The sequence below is a fragment of the Thamnophis elegans genome, chromosome 1 (assembly GCF_009769535.1).
Source record: "Thamnophis elegans isolate rThaEle1 chromosome 1, rThaEle1.pri, whole genome shotgun sequence".
NCBI classification, from domain to species: domain Eukaryota; kingdom Metazoa; phylum Chordata; class Lepidosauria; order Squamata; family Colubridae; genus Thamnophis; species Thamnophis elegans.
Window position 1 is genome coordinate 170772104 of NC_045541.1, and position 19170 is coordinate 170791273.

General features: G+C 46.6%; 1 protein-coding gene across 1 annotated transcript; it reads left to right on the forward strand.

Moving 5' to 3' along the window:
* Positions 1–964: 964 nt before the first annotated feature.
* LOC116506466 (izumo sperm-egg fusion protein 4-like) lies at positions 965–17934 on the forward strand. The gene is made up of 7 exons (XM_032214233.1): positions 965–1019; positions 1862–2197; positions 4178–4258; positions 8747–8818; positions 9643–9673; positions 12712–12786; positions 17883–17934. The coding sequence occupies exons 1-7, from the start codon at positions 965–967 to the stop codon at positions 17932–17934; spliced, it is 702 nt and encodes a 233-aa protein (XP_032070124.1).
* The last annotated feature ends 1236 nt before the right edge of the window (positions 17935–19170 follow it).

Sequence of the window (19170 nt, forward strand, 5' to 3'; positions counted from 1 at the left end):
GACTCCCAAGGGGCCATGCAGGGGCAACTCTCTAGGCTGCATTTTGAATCCAGGTTTGGTTGAGGTCTCAGATGCCATGTGGCGTGTTGGGTTATGCCTTAATCCCATCACTCTGGAGCGGAAGGGGAGAACTCTTTATTATGTAAAGTGGAGTAACTCGGGCTTTAATGGCTCATGACAAAGGGGGATGGGCAGGAAGCTGCAGGCAGCTATTCTGTCTTTTACAACATGTTTCTTCCTTTTCACATCCAGAGAAATATTCTGCCTTTTCAATATTTCCTAGGATATTTCATTTTTCTGGGAGAAGTCTGGATGATAACTTCCTACAGCTAGATACAGTGCCTGGGGCAAGTAATTACAATTTACTAAGGTTTTGCTGGAAAATGGCATTTACTTCAGTGGTGGGATTCAATTTTTTTTACTACCGGTTCTGTGGGCGTGGCATGACATGGTGGGCGTGGCAGGGGGAAGTTACTGCAAAATGCCCATTTACTCCCAATCAGCTGGGACTCAGGAGACAAAGAATAGATGGGGCGAGGCCAGCCAGAAGTGGCATTTACCAGTTCTCTGAACTACTCAAACTTTCCACTACCGGTTTTCCAGAACTGGTGAGAACCTGCTGAATACCACCCCTGATTTACTTCCTGTTTTGGGCAAAACCCACCTAAGCTCCATTACGGTCATATCTCAAGGACTACTTGTGCAACCACAACGCACAATTAACCAGTGGAACAGCTTGCCTTCAGAAATCGTGGGCGCTGCATCGCTGGAGGTTTTAAAGAAAAGACTGCACAGTCACTGGTCTGAAATACATTTTCCTGCTTGAGCAGGGGCGTGGCATAGGCAATCTAAATTGCCTGGCATAGCAGATCCCCCCTCCCGCTGTTCACCTACCTTTACAGGTGTGCTCTGCGATGCGCAGATGGTCCTGCACATGCGCAGAGGTGGCGTGTGTGAGCGAAGCATGCGAGTGAAGTGTGTTCACGCATATGCAAATTGCTACCGAACCTGTAGCAAAGGTAAGTGGATTTCACACACACACACACACACACACACACATACGGCCCAGAGACTTTATCTTTGCAGTTGGCACATTAGGTTACAATGGAGCTCCTCTCAGCAGCAATTAACAAAAGCTGAACTAGGTTATACACTGTGTATGCTCTAATCCTTTCACAACCATACAGCTTCACCGTAGCACACAACTAAAGCCGTTCAAATCATCCTAAGTAAAACACACAACCCAGTAGCTCAAGCATAAAAATAGGAGTCATCTGCCACGCACAATGTGGGGCTTGTAACAACCTCTGTTTTTATTTATTTATTTATTAAATTTATAGGCCATTTAGGAGAGACAGGCAAAAAACGAATAGAGTGCTTTAGTTTGTGATTAGAATGTGCTAACACCAACTAGCAATCAGAAGGCACAGTGAAAACGCCATAATCTCACACACAGAAGATCAGAACACATTCCCTCCTGCAGCAAGCAACCAGATAAGCAGAGATTAATACCAGACAAACAGTCAAGTAGAAAACAATACACTAATCTTTATCTCAATCTTCCTTTCAAAAGAAAAAGAAACAGCCATATGTTTCAAAATATGTATTATGTGTGCTGCTAGTTCTTGAAACTTCAGCCTAGAGAATTCTGGGAGTTCAAGTCCACACAACTTGAAATTACCAAGTTTGAGAAACATTCATTTAAGGGTTCTTGAATCGCCACGTTCAGTTCGGTGACTCCAAAGGCATTGATCTTTTACTACCAGGATTCCTGCCTGACTTCCTTCTTGTGAGGAATTCTGGGAATTGAAGTTCAAAGTTCTTGGAGGGCACCAGACTGGGTGTGGCTGTTCTGGAACAGCTGCATCTGTTCTGGAGAGTTCTATGGAAGCAGAATGCCCCACCTGGGCCCCCATTGTCTGGTCTGGGGATGTCATGTTCTGGAATAAGGAACGCAGCCAAGAATGGGTTGAAAGCCTCTCTATGGCCTTAGCAATTGTTCTGCTTCTTGAGCCTCGCCTTTCTCTGGCTTGTTTGCAGTGCGATCCCAATTTCGCCAGCCACTTTTCCTCTTATGCCCCAAAGTTGAGTCGCAAGTCTTGGGGGCTCGGTGTTGTCCCAGCGGCAGGACGCAGGCTGCGGGGCTGGGCTCAAGATACTCTTAAGGAATTGAATCTCAAGATTGCACCCGACATCCGTGAGTTGTCTCCCAAGCAGGGCTGGCCCATATATTTATTTCTTCTGGGCATCAAAGCTCAGTCCTAGATTCTCCAAACCAATGTATAACTAGGGTTGCCGACTCATTCTGGCTCATAGAACCAGGTTATTTGGTCCTCCCTTTCTCTTATGAGTCACTGGATCTCTCCCCAATATGGTAGCTGAGTCGAAAAGGAGGCTTCACCAGTTGGATTTCTGTTTGTTGCAAGCTACCGTATTTTTTAGAGTATAAGACGCTCCAAAGTATAGGACGCACCTAGCTTTTGGGGAGGAAAACAAGAAAAAAAAATCTGCCTCTGCCTCCCAGCAATTTGCCTCCTTGCAGCAAACAGCAAGCAGCCCGTTTCAGTTTCAGTTTCAGTTTCAGCACAGCCTGATTAGCACAGGCAGCTGATTGTCGGACCTCCAGCTGTTTCAGGCTGCAGAGATTGCCTTAACCTATTGCCACCTCCTATTGTGCCCCATTTTCGGCTTCTGCATCCCATTTTCAGCCTCCACACGCCCCATTTTTGGTCTCTGTGCGCCCCATTTTCTATCCATTCCAGGCAATGGGGATCAAAATGGGCAGAAAATGAGGGCGCAGAGGCCGAAAATGGAATGTGGAGGTGGGAAATAGGGCATGCAGAGAGGGCAATAGGCAATGGCAATCCCTGCAGCTGAAACAGCTGATGGTTGAGAGGCCGATCCAACCGACAATCAGCTGCTTGTGTAATCAGGCTGTGCTGAAGATGAAACTGAAACAGGCTGTTTGCTGTTTGCTGCAAGGAGGCAAATTGCTGGGAGGCAGAGGCCAAAGTGTGGGCTGGATGGTGGGTGGGCAGGGCTACATTCGGTGTATAAGACACACCCAAATTTTCACCCTCTTTGAGGGGGGGGAAAGTGCGTCTTATACTCCGAAAAATAGGCACTTAAGACATAACAAACCAGCTTAATCTGTAGGAATGGGATGTTCTAAGCCAGTGGTCTCCAACTTTTCTGGTTTTTCAGACTGGTGGGTGAGAGGGATGGTTCTCTGCAAGCGGCACTCGTGTGTGTGTGTGCAGCTTCATTTGCGTGAGTGGCGGGCAGCATGCCACGCACTCGCACGAATGGAGCAGCGCACAAACTTGGCCACCTTCTCTGTGTGCAAGTGGAGGAGTGTGTGCCTGCATTCGGCTGCCATTTCTGCGTCCCAGTTCTGAACGAGCTGCAGCCCAGTAGTGGGCCGTGGGCCGGGAGTTGGCGATCCCTGTTGACAGTTCAAGGTCTGGGACTATCTGGAGCGTCTAAGAGCCGAGGTGGCGCAGTGGTTAGAGTGCAGTACTGCAGGCCACTTCAGCTGACTGCTATCTGCAGTTCGGCGGTTCAAATCTCACCGGCTCAAGGTTGACTCAGCCTTCCATCCTTCCGAGGTGGGTGAAATGAGGACCCAGACTGTGGGGGCAATATGCTGACTCTGTAAACCGCTTAGAGAGGGCTGAAAGCCCTATGAAGCGGTATATAAGTCTAACTGTTGTTGTTGTTGTTGTTGTTGTTATTATTATTATTATTATTATTATTGTGTCTTGCTGCCTGTTGAAAGTCAGCATTCTGCCTCTATAATACAAGAGGCCTTCAATGGAATAACAGTTCAGCTTCTGGAACTCACTGCCACAAGAATTAGTTCCCTGGATTGGGAGAAAAGGAAGGTTTCAAACAGTGGTGGGATTCAAATAATTTAACAACCGGTTTCTCTGCCCTACTGATTTCTTCCAACAACCAGTTCACCAAACTGCTCAGAACGTGAACAACTGGTTCTCCCGAAGTGGTGCGAACTGGCTGAATCCAACCACTGGTTCCAAGACAATAAGTAGCATATTGCCACTATTATCAAGCACTGATTGATTTTAGATATTCCCCAAGAAAATCTAGATGGAGATGGGCTGGATGTTTACAATTCTCTTGCTTTTTCTCCTTCCCCCAACCCAACCACTCTCTCCAGCTGTGGAGAAGTTGCACACCATAGCTACCACGGTGTATGGAAAACTTGATATGTTGTTCAAAAACCACACCTACAAACCAGGTAAAGAGATAGAGACAGATTACTACAGTTCATAATCATTTTCTTGTCTTCCTTGTGAATTACCTTTGCTGTATTTAATCATCAGGTAGATGCAAATGAGGGACACGGTGGCTCAGGGGCTAAGACGCTGAGCTTGTTGATCAGAAAGGCCAGCAGTTCGGTGGTTCAAATCCCTAGCGCCACATAATGGACTGAGCTCCCGTTACCTGTCCCAACTTCTGCCAACCTAGCAGTTTGAAAGCACATAAAAATGCAAGTAGAAAAATAGGAACCAATAGCAATAGCAATAGCAATAGCAGTAGACTTATATACCGCTTCATAGGCCTTTCAGGCCTCTCTAAGCGGTTTACAGAGAGTCAGCATATTGCCCCCAACAATCTGGGTCCTCATTTTACCCACCTCGGAAGGATGGAAGGCTGAGTCAACCCTGAGCCGGTGAGATTTGAACCGCTGAACTGCTGATCTAGCAGTAGCCTGCAGTGCTGCATTTAACCACTGCACCACCTTGGCTCTTAACCACCTTTGGTGGGAAGGTAACAGCGTTCCGTGCACCTTTGGCATTTAGTCATGCCAGCCACATGACCACAGAGACGGTGCTGGATCTTCAGCTTTGAAACGGAGATAAGCATAGCCCCCTAGAGTCAGGAACGACTAGCACATATGTGCGAGGGGAACCTTTACCTTTACCTTATGCAAATGCTTTTACTTGGATTGGTATGAAATTTACTTAACTCGCCTTTCAACTCCCCTTCTTTCTGTGTTATTCACTTTAAGCTGTTTTTCTCTTGTCTTCTTGGGTTTGCAAGACACACAGAACAACAAGCTAGCATCCCGTGCAAATTCAAACCATGGGTCCTCAACTTACAACACTTCATTTAGTGACCGTTCAAAATTATAATGGCACTGAAAAAAGTGACTTATGATCTTTTTTTCACACCCACAACCATTGCAGCATCCCAATGGTTACATGATCAAATTCAGATGCTTGGTAATTGGTTCATATTTATGAGGGTTGGGGTGTCATAGGGTCATGTGATCCGCTTTTGTGACCTTCTGACAAACAAAGTCAATGGGGAAGCCAGATTCATTTAACAACCATGTTACTACCTTAACAGTTACAATGATTCACTTAATAACAGCAGCAAGAAAAGTCATAAAATGAAGTTTCACTTAACAATATAAATGTCAGGGCTCCAAGTAACACCCCCAACGAAAGAAGACTCCGAGGCTAGAAGTTCCTCAAAGTTCCATTTAATTAGAGATCTCATATTGGTGCATCTGGGAAAACCCGAATCTGAAAGTTTCCAGGTTTTCCCTACCCAAAAAGTAAGTTCAAGTCTCTGCCCAGCACCCACATGTCCATCACATGGTCCAACCGGGCACCGTCCCAACTGGAGATGCCTCCCAGTCACACCACTCAAGGTGTAGGGCAAAGTGTCCTTGACTCTCTGAGAAAGGAATGTTATTATGGCTAGATATCCCTGTAACTCCATGCAATCCCCTCTCTCAGTTTCCCGCTAAGTGCAGGGGTGGATTCGGACCAGTTTGGGCAAACCGATAGCTCTGACTGTCAGCTGGAGGGGGAACCAGTTCGCTCCGACTTTCTGAACCCCAGTTGATAGGCATGGCAGAGTGGACATCCTCAGTTGTTTTCCTCCCCAGCAGTAATGCAAAAGGTGATTTCTCTGTAAACACTGCAGGAGTGCACAATGCTGTTGTTAAACCGTAGGATCTCATCTCTGACTAAGTGTGCAAGCCCTGAGGATCCAAAGAAAAAGATGGCCCCCGGGGCTGACAATAATTTTGGACCCAATTGTAGTCGTAAGTGGAGGACTACCTTTAATTTTAAAGAGTGATGAGTCAGTATTGATTCCTGGTCACTGCCTTAACCATTCCCTGGCAGTTTTCTTGGTAAGATTTCAGAATTAGTTGCTGTTGACGCATTCTGAGGACTGAAAGAGAGGGACCAGCCCAAAGTCACTCAGCTGACTTTGTGCCCAGAACCATGATGGCAAACCTATGGCACGCATGCCAGAGGTGGAACGCAGAGCCCCTCTGCTGGCATGCGCACCATTGCCACAAGTCAGATCTGTCGCATTTTTTTCATGAGCTTCTGTTTCCCTGCAAACGACAAAACAGAAGCTCACAAAAGAAAAAGATCTTACCTCTTGCCAGGCTGCTGGTGTTGGGATGCTCCACCTCCCGCCAGCAAGCTGGCCTTTGGGTGTCTGCTGCATATGCATGCATGTCCACACATGTCTGTGCATGCTCACACATGTCCGCGCCAGTGGTGGGTTCCGGAAGTATGCCCCGGTACGGGCGTACCGGTTGCAGCTGGGAGCAGCAGCCATCGTACCAGAACATGTTTTGGAGGGCCAACCGCCCATGGGCCTTACCTGTATTTAAGCCAACCGGGCCATTTGCATACACGCGGGCAGCGTACAGCGCCTGCGTGACATCCGCCGAGTAGATGGAGCATCGCAGGGCGGTGGGTGCGCATCAGGAGAGAGTTCCTGCCAGTTCTAGCTTCTTCTGTAGAAGAGGTTCCACAAATCTACAGTGCCGTTTAGAACCAGATCCAGATCCCTCCCCCCGCCTGTTTGCACATCATCAAGATGAAGAGCGAGAGGAGGAATCTGGGAGTTGATGTCCAGAAGTCTTAAAGCTGTCAACTTTGAACACCCCTGGGGTTTTTTTTTCTTTGAAGGGTTAGGGGTGTGAGGGCCTTGTAACTTGACAGCTTTAAGACTTGCGTGCTTCAAATGCCAGAGTTTCTGAGCCAACATTTTGGTTGCTAAGCAAGAGCGTTGTTAAGTGAGTTTCACCACATTTTACAAGTTGGCCTGCTTTGTGGGAGTGGCTTGCTGGCCATGTGACCGGGTGGGAGTGGCTTGCCAGCCATGTGACCAAGTGGGAATGGCTTGTCAGTCATGTGACTGGGTGGGCGTGGCCAACTTGTAACCCCAGAGGCCCTCTGGAGGCTTCATGAGCTTCCCTGAAGCCCCTGGAGTGCAAAACAACAGCCCTACGGGCAAACCATAAGTTTGGGAACGGACTTCTGGTTTGCTCTTAGGGCCGGTTTAAGCCCTCCAGAGTCTTCATGGGCCTTCCGGAGGCTTCCCTGAAGGCTCCAGAGGACAAAAAAAACCCAATGGACAAACCAGAAATTACTTCTGGTTTGCTCATAGGGCTGTTTTTAGTTGTCTAGAGCCTTCAGGGAAGCCTCGTGAAGGTCCCTGAAGACTCTGGAAGACTAAAATAGCCCTACGAGCAAACCGGAAGTCCGTTCCCGAACTTCCGGTTTGCCTGTAGGGCTGTTTTTTTGGGCTCGGAGGCTACAGGGAAACTCCTAAAGCCTCCGGAGGCTCTCCAGGGGGGGGGGGAGGCTGTTTTTGCCCTCTCCAGGCTCCTATAAAGCCTCTGGAGCTTGGGGAGGGCGAAAAAAGCATGCAAAAAATGGGGGATTGCGTCTGTCATGCACGCATGCGCGATGGGGGAGTCGCGCATTATGGGTGAGGCACGCCTGTGCATGACCCCTCTGTGCTCCCCCTGCTTATGGCATGCAAGCCAAAAAAGGTTCGCCATCTCTGGTCTAGAATAATAATGGCTAACTTTTTTGTCACCGCATGCCGAAAGCAATCAAGCGTGTGCGACAGAGCGCACTCGCGTACCCTCACCCATAATGCAATGGGCGCGTGTCACCCTGCATGCACCCTGCCATCTCTGTGCATGCACACATGCTACCCCATGCTCCCCCTCCCCCCTGCACATGCACATGTGACATGGTGTGAGTTCCTGCCAGCATTACTACCAGTTCGGCACACAATTTTTTTTGCATGCGCTAACTTCACTTGTGCGCATACCAGAACATGCTCCACATGCGTGTGCATTTGCACCTAAAAAGGTTGCGCAGGCGCACATTAGAAAAGGAAAAAAATACATTTTTTCAATGAAGATAGTTCTGCGCATGTGCAGAACAGAAAATCAAGATGGCAATGCCGAGGATAGAACCAGCTCGGGCACATGTCTGGCCAAGTTATTACCTACTCGGTGAAACCGGGCTGAACCGGCAGGAACCAACATCTACGCGTGACCCCCTGCACTTTCACTGTGTGGCAGAGACCCGAAAATCACCTTGCCGGTGGGAGGTACACACATGCGTAGTGGAGCTGGGGCAATGGCTCGCGTGCCCGCAGAGAGGGTTCCACATGCCACCTGTGGCACCTGTGCCATAGATTCGCCATCATGGGTCTAGGACTTTGTTGCAGTCTATGGTAATGATTGTCTCCAGCACCACAGTTCAAAGCCTTCCACCCTTCTCCCATCTGCCTTTTTCCGAGTCCAGGTTTCGCACCCATAAATAGCAATTGGAAAAAAAATATTCTGTTGACTAATTGCATTTGGTTGGGTGGCTGATAGCTTGACAATAATGCTGGTTTGTTGTTCTGCTCTCATATTTCTGACCTGTTGGATCTCTTGGTTTCCCAGGGGATCTTCCCCAAAAACTGGACTCTGTTTTTGAAGAACAAATCAGAATGCTCCAGGACGCTATCGTTGAAAGTGAGTTTTCCTTCTTCTGTTCTGAATTAGTTTGATAGACGATGGGGATGCCTCTTCTAAGGCAGGGCCTGCTTTAACATGGACCACGAAGAGGAGATGCCTCTTCTAAAATTGAGCATCCTCTAATGCCAGGCCAGTGGAATCTCCCAAGACGGGTTGCTGATCTGCCCCTTCTTCTAAGATGGCACCGGGTGGGTATGTTTCCCTTAAATCGAGCAACCGGCAATAGATCTTCAAAGATGAAATCCTCTTTTGATGTGGCAGTTGGTGGGAATGCTTCTTCCAAGGTAAAATTTATTGAAGATAATTCCAATAAATGCAACTGAAAAGCACGAATCTTCTGCCTGTTGAGCGGTTCCTCGGTTACCTTAACAGTGGTGGGATTCAAAAGTTTCACTACCAGTTCTGGCTTTGTGGGTGTGGCATCACGTGGCATGGCTTGGTGGGCGTGGCAGGGGAAGTACACTGCAAAATCCCCATTCCGACTCCACCCCACTAATCTGCTTTCCAGCTCCATTCTCCTGTGCAGGGCAACAAAAGAAGACCCAGCCGATCAGCTGGGATTCAGAAGGCAGCAAATAGTTTGGAGGCAGGGCCAGTCAGAGGTGGTATTTGCCAGTTCTCTGAACTACTCAAAATTTCCCCTATTGGTTCACCAGAAACCGGTCAGAACCGCTGAATACCACCTCTGGTTACCTATCAAAAAACTTTTCAAAAATTGCAGTGGTGTTTACTTCTGAGTAGATCTGCAAAGGAATACACAGTGAATGGATGGAATGCTTCAGCTTGGTTAACTGTTGAAATCTTTTTCTCCTCTCTCTTAGGCAGAATCAAATGCGAAAACCACTGCGGTAAGTGGGGGAGGAGAGTTATCCTTCAAAACAATGGAGAGATTCTGCACACTCTGTCGCTTTCATTCGTGGTCCCCTCAGAACCATCTCGTGTCTGAAGGTTCAAATGGCACCTTTCTTGCCGTGATTCAGGAGACACGAATGAAGGCAAATATCTGTGTCGTGGGATAATGTTGCAGGATCCAATCTGCGTCGGTCATTGGGACCAGAGGTTAAGTCTTCTGAGCTTTTGAACTCGTGCTGGAGCCCATCCCTCAGTGAATTTCTCTCTCAGTGAGAAATTCACTGAGGATGGGCTCTAGCACGAGTTCAGAAAACAGCCAAGAGGGGTGTTTAGTGGGGGCAGGGTTGAGTTCTGGCTTCTGCTACTGCCAGTTCGCTCAGGGATGCACTTTAGGTGTGCACGCACTTGATGCGTGCTACACACGCATGCACAATAGCAAAAAAATGCTTCTGCGCATGCGCAGAAACAAAAAGGCGCTACCGATAGAACCAGTTCAGGGGCGTGGCAGGCCGAGTTACTACCTACTCGGCTGAACCAATCCGAACTGGTAGGAACCCACCTCTGAGTGGGGGATACACAGGATTTCTCTCACCAGGATTTAATATTGATTTTTTTTGTGGGGGGGGGGTTCCTTGAGTCTGTTGCAGTCAGCAGTCTATAAAGGTAAAGGTAAAAATTCCCCTCGCACATATGTGCTAGTTGTTCCTGAATCTAGGGGCGGTGCTCATCACTGTTTCAAAGCCGAAGAGCCGAAGACGTCTCCATGGTCATGTGGCCGGCATGACTAAACGCTGAAGGCACACAGAATGCTGTTACCTTTCCACCAAAAGTGGTCCCTGTTTTTTCTACTTGAATTTTTACGTGCTTTTGAACTGCTAGGTTGGCAGAAGCTGGGACAAGTAACGGGAGCTCACTCTGTTACGCGGCGCTAGGGATTCGAACCACTGAACTGCCAACCTTTCTCATCGACAAACTTGGTGTCTTAGCCACTGAGCCGCCGCATTCCTCAGTGGTCTATAAGACTGGTCAACGAATAGGCAAGCCAGGGTTTGATGACATTGGCAGTTGTTTTGGTTCAAGGGAGAGCATCTCACCTACCAACTCAGCTACAGAGCATTATAGATGTGAAGGCAAGAAGGTACGTGGATGTATCCAGAGATGAAGGGTATCTGCAGGATTTGGTCAAAATAGTCAAGATGGAACAAATGATACACCTAGAAAACAGGGACTGTTGGTCATAGATTGTGGCTACCATCTTGTTGTTGTTGTCTTTTTGCCACACTCTGTGGACACTCCTGGCAGGGATGTATGCCAGTGGTGGGTTGCTCCTAGTTCGGCCGAGATTAGGTGAACCTTAGTGGTGGTGGCAGGAGCCACCCAGCTGTAGCTGTCCGCCCCGTGCCAATTCAATGAAGCGGTGGACTGATGAACCAGGGACTTGAAGCTGTTAGGGACTGGATGAGGGCTAACAAACTTGTACTCAACCCGGATTAAGACCGAGTGGCTGTTGTGTTTCCCTCCCGCCAATTGGCAAATATTCCATCTCTCAGGCTGGGGGGTCAAACAGTATAACCCCTCCAGACAGGGTTCGGCAACTTGGGAGTCCTCCTGGACCCACAGCTGACTTTCGAACACCATTTGTCAGCTGTGACCAGGGGGGCATTTGCCCAGGTTCGCCTGGTGCACCAGTTGCGCCCCTACCTGAACCGGGAGGCTCTCACAACAGTCAATCGGGCCCTTGTGACCTCTAGGCTGGAGTACTGCAATGTGCTCTACATGGGGCTGCCCTTGAGGAGGATTCAGCGACTTCAGCTAGTCCAGAATGCAGCCCGCGAGCGATCGTGAGTGCACCGCGTTTCACCCCACGTAACACCTATCCTCCGCGAGCTGCGCTGGCTACCTGTCGATCTCCGGATACGCTTCAAGGTGCTACTTGCCACCTATAAAGCCCTTCATGTTAGTGGATCTGGTACTTGAGAGACCGCCTACTGCTGATCACCTCCACACGACCCATTAGATCTCATCGTTTAGGCCTCCTCCGAGTTCCATCCGCTTGCCAATGCCGACTGGCCACCACGCGGAGGAGAGCCTTCTCGGTGGTAGCCCCGACCCAATGGAACGATCTCCCCATGGAGCTTCGTACCCTCACCACCCTCCAGTCCTCCGCACAGCCCTTAGAATCTTGGCTATCCCGTCAGGCCTGGGGCTAAAGATTGGTTACCCGCCCGAATGGTATGAATGTTGCGTTTTTATCATGTACTGTCTTATATGTAAAAGTCTGCTTTTGATTGTGAGCCGCCCTGAGTCCCCCAGGGAAAAGGGCGGCATATAAATAAACAATCTATCTATCTATCTCCGGCCACCCATCCAGATGCTTCTGCATGTGTACAGAAACGTTGCGTGTGTGCGCAGGCATGTGAGCGTGCACGAGCAAACTGGTAGTAAAACAAAATTGAAACCCACCACTGATGTATGCCTGTCCCCAGGTCCTTAAACCAAAGAGGTCTTTTGGGGGGATTCTGCTTCAGTGAACAGCCATAGTGATGCAGCTGCTTTAAGGAGTGCCAGAAAGGAGTTCCGGGTCCATGCCTTCTAAAGCAGGGGTCTCCAACCTTGGCAACTTTAAGACTTGTGGACTTCAACTCCCAGAATTCCAGCTGGCTGAGGAATTCTGGGAGTTGAAGTCCACAAGTCTTAACGTTGCCGAGGTTTCAGACCCCTGTTTTAAAGGACCTTCCACTCTTGAACCAAGCCCACTGCACTGCCTTAATAGTTCTCCCTTCCACCTGAAGAGGTGAGCATTTAAGAAGTACAAAATATAACCAACCAACCAACAGCTCTTCGAGATTCCAGAAAGCCTTTGTTTCCCAGCTCTGTAACATTTTTGGGTGGGTGGAATATTATTCTTTTATTCGAGCAGAGTGTGCATGTATATGTGTGTGCGCGTGCACGTGTGGACATGCCTGTGTATATTGATATAAAATATTACATCTTTTCTTTTGGTGAAGAATTAATTTGCCCTGTTTCGTCTTTTCCAGGCGTAACCACTATGAAGCTATCTCCTGTGAGACGTGCAATGTAACCAAACCAACTTGCTTTGGCTATAATTGCGAGTATGGATCATTTTTCCTGCCTTCCTTCCTTCTTTCCTTCATCTTTCTTCCTTCCTTTCTTCTGTCCTTCCTTCCTCCGTCCTTCCTTCCTTCTGTCTGTCCTTCCTTCCTTCTGTTTTTCCTTCCTTTCCTTCCTTCCTCCCTTCCTTCCTTCCTTCCTTCCTATTCCTTCGTTCCTTCTTTCTTCCTTCCTTCCTTCTGTCCTTCCTTCCTTCCTTCTCTTTCTTTCTCTTTTTCTTTCCTCCTTCCCTCTTCCTTCCTTCCTTCTGTCCTTCCTTCCTTCCTTCTTTCTTTCCTTCTTCCTCCCTTTCTTCCTTCCTTCTGTTCTTCCTTCCTTCTGTCCTTCCTTCCTTCTTTGCTTCCTTCCTTCTTTCTTCCTTCCTTCTTTCCTTCCTTCCTTCTGTCCTTTCTTTCCTTCCTTCCTCCTTCCTTCCTTTTCTTCCTTCCTTCCTTCCTTCTCTTTCCTTCCTTCCTTCTGTCCTCCTTCCTGCCTCATTCTTTCCTTCCTTCCTCCTTCCTTCCTTTTCTTCCTTCCTTCCTTCCTTCTTTCTTTCCTTCCTTCTTTCCTTCCTTCTTCCTCCCTTCCTTCCTTCCTTCCTTCTGTTCTTCCTTCCTTCTGTTCGTCCTTCCTTCCTTCTGTTCTTCTTCCTTCCTTCTTCCCTCCTCCCTTCCTGCTAATTGTTGAGAAGTTTGAAGTTTAGGGCTGCAAAGATAGCCCTTATTCTAAACAATAATAAACAATAGACAGTGAGAAAAATGGCATACTGTATGTGGACTAATTATTGTAAATGTTGCGTTCATCTATTCTATCCCTCCACACTGTCAACTATTTACTAAGTCTGACCAACTATTAATCTTCTCATCGTTCCTATCGCAGTCATCTCTTCCCACTTATGACTGTATGACTGTAACTTTGTGCTTTGTATTCTTACGATTTATATTGATTGTTTCCCAATATGATTTGATTGCTTATTTGTACCCTATGACTATCATTAAGTTTGGTACCTTATGATTGGTGACAAATGTATCTTGTCTTTTTATGTACACTGAGAGCATAGGCACCAAAGACAAATTCCTTGTGTGTCCAATCACACTTGGCAATAAAGAATTCTATTCTATTCTACAGGGCGGGGCATAACCTTTTCCTAGGGGGTCACAGCAAACACTTGTAATAACAACACAAATAATTCATACACATTCGAAAGCCCATCAAAAACTGAGTTTATTGACACGATTTAATAGTCAGTATGACCACCATTAGCCCTTCGAACAGCATTCAAACGAGGTGGATAAGAACACAACAAATCTTCAAACAGTTCCGTTCGATTTTCCAGATTTTTCAAACACAGTTTCCAAATTCATTCTCAAAGTTTCAACCGAATATCGATTTTGACCTTGCTCCTGAATCATCAGAGCTTCCACTTCATCCTTAATTATGGCCCCAATGTTCTCTGCCGGATTGAGATCTGGCGAATTTCCCGGCCAGACGTCATTGCCCCAAATTCGACATTGTTTTCCTTTAACAATTGCTGAGTCGCATTTGCACGCATGCAAGGAGCTTTGTCATGAAGAAAGACAGCCTCACCAACCACCAAGACATTGTCTGGATCACTGAGAAATGGAATGACATTCTCCAATAAAATTTTCTCACGGAAATAACTGCCATCCCAGGATTCCCCTTATCCTTCAAAACCCAATGCAGTTTCTTGGCTGTGAAAATGACGAAAATCCCGATGCAAGTCGGATTGCGAACGATTTGTCGATATTGTTCATGTTTGGCGATGTCGTCGACGTCTTTAGCCCAAATTCGATCGTTCTGGAAATTCGTTTTCGAATGGCATAAACGAAGAATTCGTCAGATGGCGCCAAATGAAGAAAATCTTCCTCGGTCCATTCAGACAACCAATCGCACAACCAAAGCCGATCTTGAACGTGGTTTGAGTTTTCAATGGTTTGCAAATGACGTGGAATGGCTTCAAACCTTCTCGTTCTCGATATCGGCCGATTGTCCTTTGATCAACTCGTTTTCCACGAATTTGAAGGATTTCTTGGGCCACTTTTCGGTTTCCTTTTCGTTGTTTGCGACTGCCAGTTGCAATGATGGCTTTGCTTTCTTGGGATAGTTGCAGAGTACGCCCTTCTCCAAATTTTGTGAAACATTCTTGGGCTGTTTTGTTCCAATTATCAGTAACCCAATCCGGATGACGTTTCAATTTGTTTGCAATCCATTTTCGATTGATAAACGTCGCTCCAGCATCGCGAGCCTCTCGAAAGGCAATGCATTTTATTCTGTCAATGATCCTTTGTTCTTCCGAATGAATTTTCCAGCCATTCTTAAAGCAAATTTAACATTTAATAGCTCATTCAATTCAGTTTTTTATGGGCTTTAAAATGAGGTGTCGCGGAAGTTGTAAAACTGCTGTCGATCTTGCTGTGACCCCCTAGGAAAGGTTATGCCCTGCCCTGTATTCTATTTGGCCAAAGGTTTAGTATGGCATGCACCAGTTCTGCCTCTCACTGCTATCAAGCCTCACCGTCTAGGGAAGATCGAGAAAATAAGAATGATTGTTTCCTGCCACCTGGGCTAAGTTGCTGCTTATAAAATAAACCTGCAACATCTTAGCTTTTATTTCTGATTATTTCATCCAGTGTTTTCAAACTCAGCAACTTTAAAGTGTGTGGACTTTAACTCTCAGAATTCCCCAGCCAGAATTTTGGGAGTTGAAGGCCCACACCTTAAAGTTGTCCAGGTTAAAAAAAAGACTGATTTAGATCTGGCTTCTGGCCCCTCTTTGATTACTTTCCTGTCTTCCCACAACCTTCACGTATCAACATAAACATTCCAACAGGCATCATCTTATCTTAGTCATGATGAGGTTCCAGCCTGATATCCACAAACCTCAGAAGTGGGAAAGTCCTCCTAAGGCAGCTTTTGGGCAGTTGTGCAGTTCAATAAACCAAGGATGAAGTGGTCCACAATATGGTAGATAGGAAGGAAGCAGCCAAAGATAACCATGAAATGGTACGAAAACATGCAACAATAGTTTGAGGGAATGATTCAAATGACAAGGATTGATTCCATGTGCTTGTAGGGGTCGATGGTTTCTAAGATATTCTTGATGTGATGTCATTACATCAGTGTCATTCTTGTGTTGGTTGCGCTGTCCTGGACTGATTGTCAGGGATTTTCTGAAAGTTTGTGGATATTTATCAAAGCGTCACTGTGAGTGAGTTGGATGGCCATATTAATTTTCTTAATAAATACTGTTTTTCGGAGTATAAAAACGCACCTTTTTCCCTCAAAAAAGAGGCTGAAAATCTGGGTGCGTCTTATACACTGAATACACCTTTTTTTTTGCCCCAGAAACCCTTTCACCAAAATGGCCGTGCATAGCCTTTAGGAGACTTTCAGAGTGATCCTGGGGACTGGGGGGGCAGAAATGAGAAAAAATGGGCTGTTCTTTGCTCAATTTCCCCCCCCCCAGCCACCAGAAGCACTCTATCAGCCTCCAAAAGGCTATGCATGCCCTTTTTAAAAAAAAAAAAGTGTCCATTTTCACAAAACAACGGGCCATTTTGGGGAGGTCTGCAGAGTGCAAAAACTTTTTTTTTAAATTGCCTCTTCAAAATCTTGGCGTCTTATACTCCGAAAAATAAGGTAAACCAATTTATTAGGTGGTTAATTTAAGATTAAGCTTTTACTTTGTTCCCCTGAAAAATAAGACCCTGTGTTATTTTCTTTTCAGCCCCAAATAAGCACCAGGTCTTATTTTGGGGGCATGTCTTACCCACTTACCTTAGGACCACTGCAGCCATGACTCCTACGCCCTGACACCTGTTGCGCCACTGTCCAACCATGCAGGAAGCTGTGTGCCCATTGTGCCATTGTGGCAGAGGTGGGTTCCTACTGATTTAGACCAGTTTGGCCGAGTAGGTAGTAACTCGCCTGCCACACCCCCGAACCAATTCTCTCGTTCTTGTTTTTTTGCTTCTGTGCATGTGCAGAAGCAATTTTGTTTGTACTGTGCATGTGTGTGTAAGAGTGCGCAGCGCATCCCTGAGTGAACCGGCAGTAACAGCAGCTGGAACCCACCCGTGCATTGTGCACAAGTGGCAGCACCAGTGTGATGAGCTATGCAGTCCTGTCACAAGCAGTGGCAAAGATCCAATGCGCCACATGGTGTTTGGCCACGAGGAGCCGCAAGCGAATGCAGAAGAAGGGGGCTACCGCACGACAGGTGTCGAGGCATGGGAGGCCTGGCTGCAGCAGTCCTAATGTAAGCGGGTGTGGGGCATATGGGGCAGCTCCATCCCCCCCCACACCCTAGCTTGATTTTTACACCTGCACTCGCCTCACCTCATACAACCAGACTGATGGGAAGGGCTTAACTAGGGCCTATTTTGGGAGGTAGAGCTTATATTAGGTGCAGCCATGAAAATCGGACTAGGCGTTTGTTGTGGCCCAGCAGGAGCCATTGGAGCTGCCGACAGACTCCAATAGTGAGGGATCCTATGAGTCGGCTCTGGAAGATGTGGAGGGCCCTGGGCAGGGTGCAGACTCGGAGCAGGGACCTGAGAGGCTGGTTGGCCACCAGAAGGCGCCTGAGGCATGGAGTAGCAGTGAAAGCCAAAGGGAGTTTGTCCCTGACGTCAGGCCCTGGAGCAGTGGGGAGGAGCAAAGGGAGTTGGCCTGGATGCCAGGCAGAGAAAGGCGGAGAAGCGTAGGCAGCAATTACGGAGACATAGACGATAATCAGGCCCAGGTGGTTGTGATTTGGCTTCTCCCAAGAGAGTATATAAGAAGAGACTTTGAGAGGAGACCTTTTGCAGGACACAACCGTTTACTAAGCTGGAAAAGCTCTTGTGTGTATCTCTTATCTGTGGGAGTCTGGGTTGCTGCCAAAGTCTTGTCTGTGAGTAATTACTGTGAATAAAGCATGGCTAACAGTAACCTTGTGTCGGCGTGACTCACCGTACGGAGGAGGGCCGGAACAGGGTTGTTTTCAGGGTAGGTCGTATTTATGGGGGAACATGGTATATGTCCTTATGATATCCTTCTCGCTTACATTTCCACGTTCTTGGTTCCTTTTCTGCAGGTCCTCAGAAAAATGGAAAGAGGCCTTGAATGAACTCTACAACTATTTGTAAGTCATTGTATTATGTTCGGGTCACAAAATAAAACCTTGAAGGTTGGAGGCCAAAAAGTCCCTACAGTAGCCATAGCCAAAAGAAAGGATAGAAATGGCCAGTCCAGGGGAGACCATAACATCTGGCAGAATCTTTGGATGGTCTGCAGTATTTCAACCTTGAAATAAGGTTTCAGGCACCACCTGCAAACGGATCCTTTTGACTAAAGCTGTCAGAGACTGAACTATTTCCTTTGTATCATTTATTAATGATTGAACTTTTATCCCATCCTTATTTTGGGAGCTCAAAGCCTCACAGGAGATGAGTTGACATGAGTGATCATCACGTTCCCATAGCATGAACTAGAAGTATAACCTCAGGTCAGTTAATCAAACCAGGCTAGTGGTTGGGGGAAAATAGGAGGCAAGAGCATTATGAATACTGCCTTGAAATAAATATGTATGAATTAATTAAACTTAATTGTAATATTAAATCTAATTATAAAAATGTAATTTAATAATAAATAAAATTAAAGTCATATTGTACATGGGAGCAGAATTCAGTATTTTCATATATATATATATATGAATGGTGTGTGGGGTGTGTGTGGGGTGTGTGTGTGTGTGTTGAATTTTTGCTCATAAATAAATGAAGGGAGACTAGTATAGATCTATTTCAAGCTATTTAGCTCTCATCAACTAGCCATACTCTTACTGAGATTTGAACTTGGACTGTTTTACATCTTAGGCAGTTATATTAATCTCTAAGCCACAAGTTCTTCTATTTTATCAGCTGAGCCAGGGGAATGATTACGTAAGTGCTTCCTGGCATGCTCCTCCCAAATTTAGGCATACCAGGTGCTTTGACAAAAACACTTTAGATAGATGACAGATAGATGATGAAGGTAGGTAGGTAGGTAGGTAGGTAGGTAGGTAGGTAGGTAGGTAGGTAGGTAGGTAGGTAGATAGATAGATAGATAGATAGATGATAGATAGATAGATAATAGATAGATAGGTAGATAGATAGATAATACATAGGTAGGTAGGTAGGTAAGTAGGTAGGTAGGTAGGTAGGTAGGTAGGTAGGTAGGTAGGTAGATAGATAGATAGATAGATAGATAGATAGATAGATAGACAGACAGACAGACAGACAGACAGACAGACAGACAGACAGACATATATCCAACACCACCAACAAAAAAGAAAGAAAAGAAGAAAAAAAGAAAGAAAAAAGAAAGAAGAAAGAAAGAAAGAAAAG